Source organism: Phyllostomus discolor, chromosome 8 (assembly GCF_004126475.2).
Source record: "Phyllostomus discolor isolate MPI-MPIP mPhyDis1 chromosome 8, mPhyDis1.pri.v3, whole genome shotgun sequence".
Lineage (NCBI taxonomy): Eukaryota > Metazoa > Chordata > Mammalia > Chiroptera > Phyllostomidae > Phyllostomus > Phyllostomus discolor.
Genome location: NC_040910.2, coordinates 89,926,863 through 89,933,993, shown reverse-complemented (window position 1 = coordinate 89,933,993; position 7,131 = coordinate 89,926,863). Strand labels below are relative to the sequence as shown.

General features: G+C 60.8%; 1 protein-coding gene across 3 annotated transcripts; it reads right to left on the bottom strand.

Annotated features, from left to right (window-relative positions):
• Nucleotides 1–1,978: 1,978 nt before the first annotated feature.
• Nucleotides 1,979–5,294, bottom strand: CD79B (CD79b molecule). Of its 3 annotated transcripts, none has more exons than XM_036033508.1 (6): nt 5,126–5,294; nt 4,400–4,450; nt 3,146–3,451; nt 2,805–2,923; nt 2,504–2,545; nt 1,979–2,392 (listed from the first exon to the last, which is right to left on the bottom strand). In XM_036033508.1, the coding sequence occupies exons 1-6, from the start codon at nt 5,190–5,192 to the stop codon at nt 2,294–2,296; spliced, it is 684 nt and encodes a 227-aa protein (XP_035889401.1). In that variant the 5' UTR covers nt 5,193–5,294; the 3' UTR covers nt 1,979–2,293. The 3 variants fall into 3 exon arrangements, with proteins under 3 accessions (XP_035889401.1, XP_035889402.1, XP_035889403.1); XM_036033509.1 differs by having other exon boundaries at nt 4,400–4,454; nt 5,130–5,294; XM_036033510.1 differs by lacking the exon at nt 4,400–4,450.
• Nucleotides 5,295–7,131: the final 1,837 nt, after the last annotated feature.

Sequence of the window (7,131 nt, the reverse complement as noted above, 5' to 3'; positions counted from 1 at the left end):
GCCCAGTAAAAGATGTTGGTTCACGTTCTGTATGTTGATTGTGGTGGTGGTTACACAAACCTATGCACGTGCCAGACAGAATTAATCACACTGTACACTGGAGGAGAGCAAAGTGAATTTTACTGTATGATAATTCAAAAAAAAAAAAAGCAGCATCTGATGCAAATCCGTCCCTCAAGCAGATTTTATGATTCCCACTTTGCAGACACAGACACCTGAGGCCCGAGACGCTTGCCGTCCCCCCAGCATCACCCACCTCTGTTTCCACAGCCGGGTCAGACATGACGACAGCCCCAAACAGAGACACAGACCGGGGAGGGCTTCTGTGTCACAACCGTGAAGGCAAATGCCCTTGGGGGCGTCTGGCGGAGAAGGCAGGCCTGGCGGCTCAAACGATTCTCTGCCGACGACACTTCAGAGCTCAGAGCTCAGATCTCAGAGCGTCAGGGAAACTCAGTTAGTTATTCAAAGGTATTAACTTGTCTTTTGGTGAAGTCAAGGCCTCCCTGAACTCAGGGCAGCCCCAAGCAGGGGGAGACCCTGCAGTGGGGAGAAGTGAAGACGGCCCCCCACCCCCAGGGTCCCTGGTGGAGGTCGGAGGACAGAATTAGTGCCACTATGCAAAGCAGCCAGAGAGGAAGGGCTCCAGCTCAGTGGAGGCAGATGCCAAAACAAGCCGGGTCCCTGTGGCAGCCCAGAGACCCGGGACAGAACAGGCCTGGCCCTGCTTGGCCCAGCCTGGCTCCAGGTGTGCCTCACTGAGCAATGGAGAGAGTGATTCGAATCCCAGGGCTGGGTGCCTTAGCCGCCTGCCCACCCGGAGTTGCAGGGACACGCTGGTTAAAAACCGGTGCTGCTCTCACTGGTCCCCACATGCTGGTGGGCTTGGCTCTCCAGTTCCCTGAGGGCAGGGATTTCTCCCGCCTGAAGCCAGAGCACAAATGGCCAAGAAGTGTTTTAAGGGTCTCCCCGAGGTTGACAGTAAATGGAGCACTGCCTGACTTTGCACTTGAGCTCCCAGCTGCAAGCTATTCCCGGTCACTCCAGCAGCTGGCACCTTGGGGCCCTAATTTGTAGGACCCCAGGGACCACTTTGTGGTGACCTTGTAACCCTAGGAGGCTTCTGATGTGATGATTGGAAAATGAAGTCACCTGACCAAGGTCCCCCTCCCCCAAAGTTTACCACCACAAACCTCCTTCTTTAGGAGTCTCTCTTACCTGGTTCTGGGTCAAACAAATAAAAAAATAAATTTCCAGGCTTGGTGGGGGCCAACGGGGTGGGGAGTGTGGTAGAGGCAGGGGATCTCCTGCCCTCAGGCAGCTTCTAGCTTAACTGGAAAACAAGGCCAGTGGGGGCAGCACAAAGCTACAGCTAAGCCAGAGTGGCGGAGGCTGGGGTCCGAACAAGGACTGGGCGGCGACTGGGGCACTCTGGGAGGGCTCCCCGTAGGTGGAGGGCCTTGAAGGACAGTAGGATTGGGATGGGCAGAGGAGGGAAAGCTCCTTCAGGGCTGAGACCCCTGCCCTACGGAGCAGGACTCAGAGTGGGAATGAGGAGGAGGACAGTTCCATCAGCCTTTCCCCAGCCGCGCTGGGCCCGGTGAGGGTCAGAGCAAGGAATAGAGGAGGACACGACCGCAGGTCCCAGCTGGACCTTCAGGGAGAAGCAGCACATGAGCCCAGGAGAGTCCATGAGCCCCATGGCGTTGTCCCCTCCCACGCCCCCCAGTCCCATGGGGACCCCAACGTTTGTGCTCACACAGATACTCTCGTTCACCCCATACCCATAGATGCCACAAGCTTGGGTGTGGTTTCTTAAGACACATTGTTTATTCTATGTATGGGGGGGGGGGTGGGCTCAAGACTAGGAGCCCCTGGGAGAGGGTGGGAGAGGAATGAAGCTTCTGGTGGCCTGTCTGAGGCCAAGTGGGCGTGGGCCTTGGCCCTTCCCAGGCTTCACAGGAAGCTGTAGTCTGTGTGCAGTTTCCAGACAAGTCTATGCCTCATCTGCCCTGAACGAGGCGTGGATCGCTGCATAGCACCCTGAGAAGGCTGGGTCCAGTCTGACCCCGGAGAACGCCCTGCTCCAAATCTCTGCCCCCGGCCCTTCCACCCCAGTCCCTTCGGCAAGAGCTGGGGGCCAGGGGCCAAAGGGGCAGGCAGATCTGGTAGGCCGGCTTCGGAGGCCCACAGGGGGTCCAAGGGAAAGGGGTGGACTGGGAGCCAGGCGGCTCTGAAGTACTCGGTGAGGGCCCAGCAGGCTGTGCCCGGGGCTGTGGGCAGGGCTGGACCCTCACTCCTGGCCTGGGTGCTCACCCACCGACCACTTCACCTCCCCGGTCCGCAGAGTCACTATGTCCTCGTAGGTGGCTGTCTGGTCAATGTTCAGGCCCTGGAGACATGGAATGGAGCTCAGGCCTTGGCCACCCCCCAACTGCACCAACAGATGGTACTGCCGACCACCCCCTCGGCCCTCAGAGCTGGGGGTCGGCCCGCTCCTCACCTCGTAGGTGTGGTCTTCCTCCATCCCGGGCTTACCGTCATCCTGGTGGGGAGAGAGATGGGGAGCAGAGTGTTGACTCCACCCACCCCGCCCACTGTTGGGCCAGGCTGGGGAGGGCCAGAGGGATTGGTCTGGGGTCGAGGGTCAGGGGTGAAGAGTCAGGGGTGAGGGGGTGAGGCTCATTCTGCAAGCACAGCTGAATGAAGGAAGGAGCAAAGGAGCAGGTGAGTCGATGGGAAGACTTCGGGCTGGGGAGATGGAGACCCTACCCCACGGTGGCCTCCCCTCCCCCTGAGGTCACCTTGTCCAGCAGCAGGAAGATGGGCACAGTGATGAAGAGGATGATGAGTGTGGTCTGGATCATAATGATGCCATCCTTCAGCGCGTTCCGCCGCTTCAACTGAGCCAAGGTGCTGAATCCTGGTGGGACATGGGACAAGGATGATGAGGCTGGGCCCTGCTTTGGGCCTGCACCCCTCAGGACCTCCTGGGAGGCTCTCCTAGGCACTCTAGGGCCACGGCCATCTCCACAATGTGGTCCCTCACTGGTGGCATGCCGGGTTGGGATGGGGTGTGGATGGCCCCCTGTGACCCCATTCGCTCCCCCACCCCCACAGGCTGGAGGGCAGTCCCCACACCCACCCAGGACTCGAAGTTCAGTGCCACAGCCACTCTCAATGGACCTGTTCGGGCACTCTTGCTGACAGATGTAGATGCCATTGTCCTGAAACTGGATGCCCCTAATGGTGAGGGTGTCACTGTGCGTGCTTTGGTTCTGTTCGATGCGTCCCGGTTCCAGAGCCACCGCCTTGGGCTCTGAGTTCATATCCCGCTTCCAGAACCAGGTCACGCTGCCCTGGTACTCCATGTTGCACGTTATTTCCACCACGGAACCTCGTTTTTTGGCCACGAAACGTGGGAACTGCCAGATCTGGGAACAAGGGCTTCCTGTGGACACCAAGGCCTGGATCAAAATCCTACCCGATGGGCTCCCGACGGCTAGCCTCACCATGGGCCCTCACCCTGGGTGGCACATGCTGCTGGCTCAGCCCCCCGGTCTGTCCTTGCTTCTCAGGGTGTGGGATAATCAGGAGGCGGAGGTGTCGGGCAGTGGAGCCACGTGAGAGACCACAGGCCAAACCTCTGGACCCCGCCCCTTCCTGACATTTGATTGTCCTTAGAAGGGCTCTGGAACCTTCGGATTCCTCTCCATGCCCATGACAGCAGCCTGACCCAGGCCTCACACCCAGACGGCCTCCCACTGCACCGTGCTCCCACCCCGGCCTGCCCTGGGCTGCCCTGGGCTGCCCTGCATCGGCCTGAAATCCTCAGGGGCTCCCCACAAACCTTTAGCTGGCAATTGAGCCTCCCTGCCCCACTGATTCCCCTGCCCCTCTTCCTCCAGCACCTCCCTCTGCCTGCCTGCGTGGGCCTGCTCCCCTTTTTATTCCTAACCCTTCTTTCTCGGCTTGGCATGTGTTCCCCACCCACTTGCTCCGAGAAGCCTCCCCACTGCCTCACTACGCCCGAGTGGCCCCGAGGAAACTCTGAGCCCCTCTGCGCTATCAGAGCCCCTAAGGTCATGGGCTCCTTCTGGGGCTGAGTCTGACTCTCCAGCTGAACTAGCCCAGCCCCTCAATCACCGGGCCTGGGACACTCCTGTCTGATGGATGTGACAACTGGCAGGGGGTGGGGCTGGAGCTTGGGGTGGGGCTGGAGCTTGGCGAGGGGCTGGGAACCAGGCCTTGGAGAGGGAGACCCTAAGGAGGCCTAGAAATGGGAGTTCTGGATGGAGAGACCCAAGAGGACAAGGGCACAAGGGACAGCCATAAGGGCAGTGACTGGCATGGGGCACAGGCATCCTTGGCCCCAGAAGGGGCAGGGGGACTTGCTGACCTGTGGGATTCTGGACGACGTCTGCCATTCGGACTGCAAACACCGTCTCACCTGCAGGTTGGGAGGAAGTGGGCGGAGCCAAGTCAGGGCCTCTCCTGGAAGCTGGCTGCCCCACCCCTGCACGCCCTCTGCCCTCTGAATTCCCAGACCCATGCCCTCCTGCTTCCTCCTCCCAGACAGCGACACTGACAGCAGCTTCTAGACCTCTCAGCCCTCCCCAGCCCTGCTCTGGGGAGACAGAGTGGTGTGTGGTCACCAGGAGATCCACCTCCCGGCCCCCTTCAGCCTTGCGTAGGCACCTGGATGAGACCAGAGGGAAGGCACAGCTAAAGAGCTCTCTGGTCCTCGTCTGGGGGGAGCATTTCTGGAATACATGTGTTCCAGGGTCTCACTGGCCGCAGCCTCTCCCCCGCCTCCCCCAACGTAGTGCCCTCGGTGGGTGAACCACACGCCTTTCTTCCTCCTTGGTCTGGCTCTTCCGCAGTCAGAACCACCAGCCCCACAGGCCTAGCTCCGCCACACACCTGCAGGCCGGAGAGGGGCTGGGGCCGCAGACCCCTGGGCCGGTCGGCCTGGCTGGTCCCCACAGACCCAGACCCCAGGGCAGCAGTCAGAGGAGGTGGGAGGCAGAAAGTGAGAGGGACAGGAGGGTGCAGAGAGCAGGGACGGCACCCGTGGAAACAGAGACAGAGTAAAACCAGCAGGCCTGGTTGACGGGGGCTGTACCTGAGAGAAGCATCAGCAACACCAGCAGCCAGTTGCTGGGCACAGGGGACAGCTCCGGCCCGGCCATGGTCACCGCTCCGTCTCTGACCCCAAGCCCCTGATGATGACGACGGAGGCTTCTGCGGGGGAAAACGTGTAACTGCCTGGGCTGCAGCCTGTCCCCTCCCTGCCTCTTCCCCACCAGGCCCCTTCCTGCCATGCAAATCGGGACCCAGGGGAGGCACCAGCTCTCTGGGGAGCCCGGGGAAGGGCGGGCTCCTTTGTCAGCTGTGCTGTTAAAGCTCAAAAGTCACCCCAGCTTGGGCACCACAGCTCAGGTCTACGGTGGACACCCCTGGGGGCTGGGGCTTCCCAGTCTTCAGGACAGTGTGTTTTCCTCCACGCATCTCCGCCCCACGGCTGCCTGCCCCGGGGCCCGCCAGCCTCCCATCCCGAAGTCTAGATTCCCCGGGCACTTAGCTGAACACACAGGGTCTTGTAATTGCAATGGAGAATGGTGTGGGGGTGCTGGGGGGCAGCTGTGGGCCCCGGGCCAGGCACCCGGAGGGTCCCAGAATGCAGCCTCTTGGCTGGAGTGCAGGCAGCCATGTTGGGGTTGCTGGAGATTTGACCCTGTAAGGGGTCAGGCAGCCAAGGAGGTTCTTGAGCAAGAGCAGGCTGAGTGTAGCCGCTGCTTGGGAGAAGATGGGGTCCAGGTCCTGGTGTGACACCTCCCACCCTCCCTCCCTCGGTGGGAGATTTTGCTGGGAGCTGCTGACAGGGAGGAGCTGAGGTGGAGAAGGCTCAGGGAAAACCCGCCACTTTGTAGGCAGGGGACTCCCAGGGCGCTGAGTGTTGTCCACAGCTCCAGATACCTTCGGGTGGGGGACAGACTGGAGGCGAAGCTTGGGAAGCTTCCAGGCCCGAAACTAAAGGCTCTCTGGCTTTATCTCGCCAGTCAGCAGAGTGGTGGACGGAGCCCAGTGATCAGGGGTTGTCTCAGCTTCACTTTGTGCCGCCGGGTCAGGCCTGCCTCTGGCCCTGAGTGGCGGCGGTGGGTGCCCCTGAGCGGCACATGGCCTGCACAGCCGAACCTGGCCTGCTGGTGCACCTGAGCCAGCAGCTGAGCCCACTTCAGGACTTGGGTTTCCTGGCGGCCTCTTTTTTCTCCCTCGTCCCCCACCCTCTCTCTATTCTCCTAACCCCTCAGGAGGGGAAGAAAGATGTTCAATGTCATTCTCCTGCCCTCCATTTTTCAAACAGCCTGTGCTGCTGGTGGGTCCGTTCGGGTTTGGGGAGACGTGGACCCGCCTCCCACGCGAGGGTTGGTGGTGAGGAAGGCAGAGGCCTGGATGCCACCCTCTCGGCCTCGGCCCTGCACAGAGGCCTCGCTGGCACGGTGGGGCCCCCCGCTGGGGAGCATGGGCCGGGGCCAGCACTACGAAAATTGAAAATCGGGGACAGGAGGGTTAAGGTTTCATCCACAGAGTGGCCTGTTCCTGGCAGCCCCAGATGTTCTTGCTGTTTCCAGATGTTGGAAATGAAAAAACATTTCCCTGAAAAGGTGTCAGATGTTCAGCTCACGGAACAAACAGCTCGGGATTGTAAACATCACCTGAGGTCAGTTTACCGACTGTGGCCCCTGGTGTTGGTGGGGGTGTTTGGAGAACCCCCTCCCCAGCAGGATGGGGGCAAGTCCTGGGGTGTCTTCCTTTAGCAAAGTGCCTCCTGGTGACTGAGGTCTTGGTTAGCTTCAGGGCTCGTGTCCCCCAAAGCTGGGAGGATAACTGGGGGGGGTCTTGGGGCACACACACACAGGTGTGTACGGGTGTGAGCTTGCCTGGGGGTGTTGCCCACGTTGTGTGGCAGGGGGCCTGCCCAGAAGCTGGTCCTGAGGCCCAGGGTGACTATGAGGGGCACGAAGGCTGGTGGGGGGCAGTTAGCATCCTCCAAACACACACACCCCCACCTCCCATGGGGGGCAGGGGCGCAGATGTGTCCCTCGGGCTCATTCCCATTGATGCCAG

Excerpts from the sequence above, each read along its gene's own strand:
- CD79B (XM_036033508.1), bottom strand. The coding sequence starts at position 5,192 with ATGGCCGGGCCGGAGCTGTCCCCTGTGCCCAGCAACTGGCTGCTGGTG. Across the intron at positions 4,451-5,125 it reads GTTGCTGATGCTTCTCTCAG|GTGAGACGGTGTTTGCAGTC; the intron begins GTACAGCCCCCG and ends CCCAACCTGCAG. Across the intron at positions 2,393-2,503 it reads AGGAAGACCACACCTACGAG|GGCCTGAACATTGACCAGAC; the intron begins GTGAGGAGCGGG and ends CCATGTCTCCAG.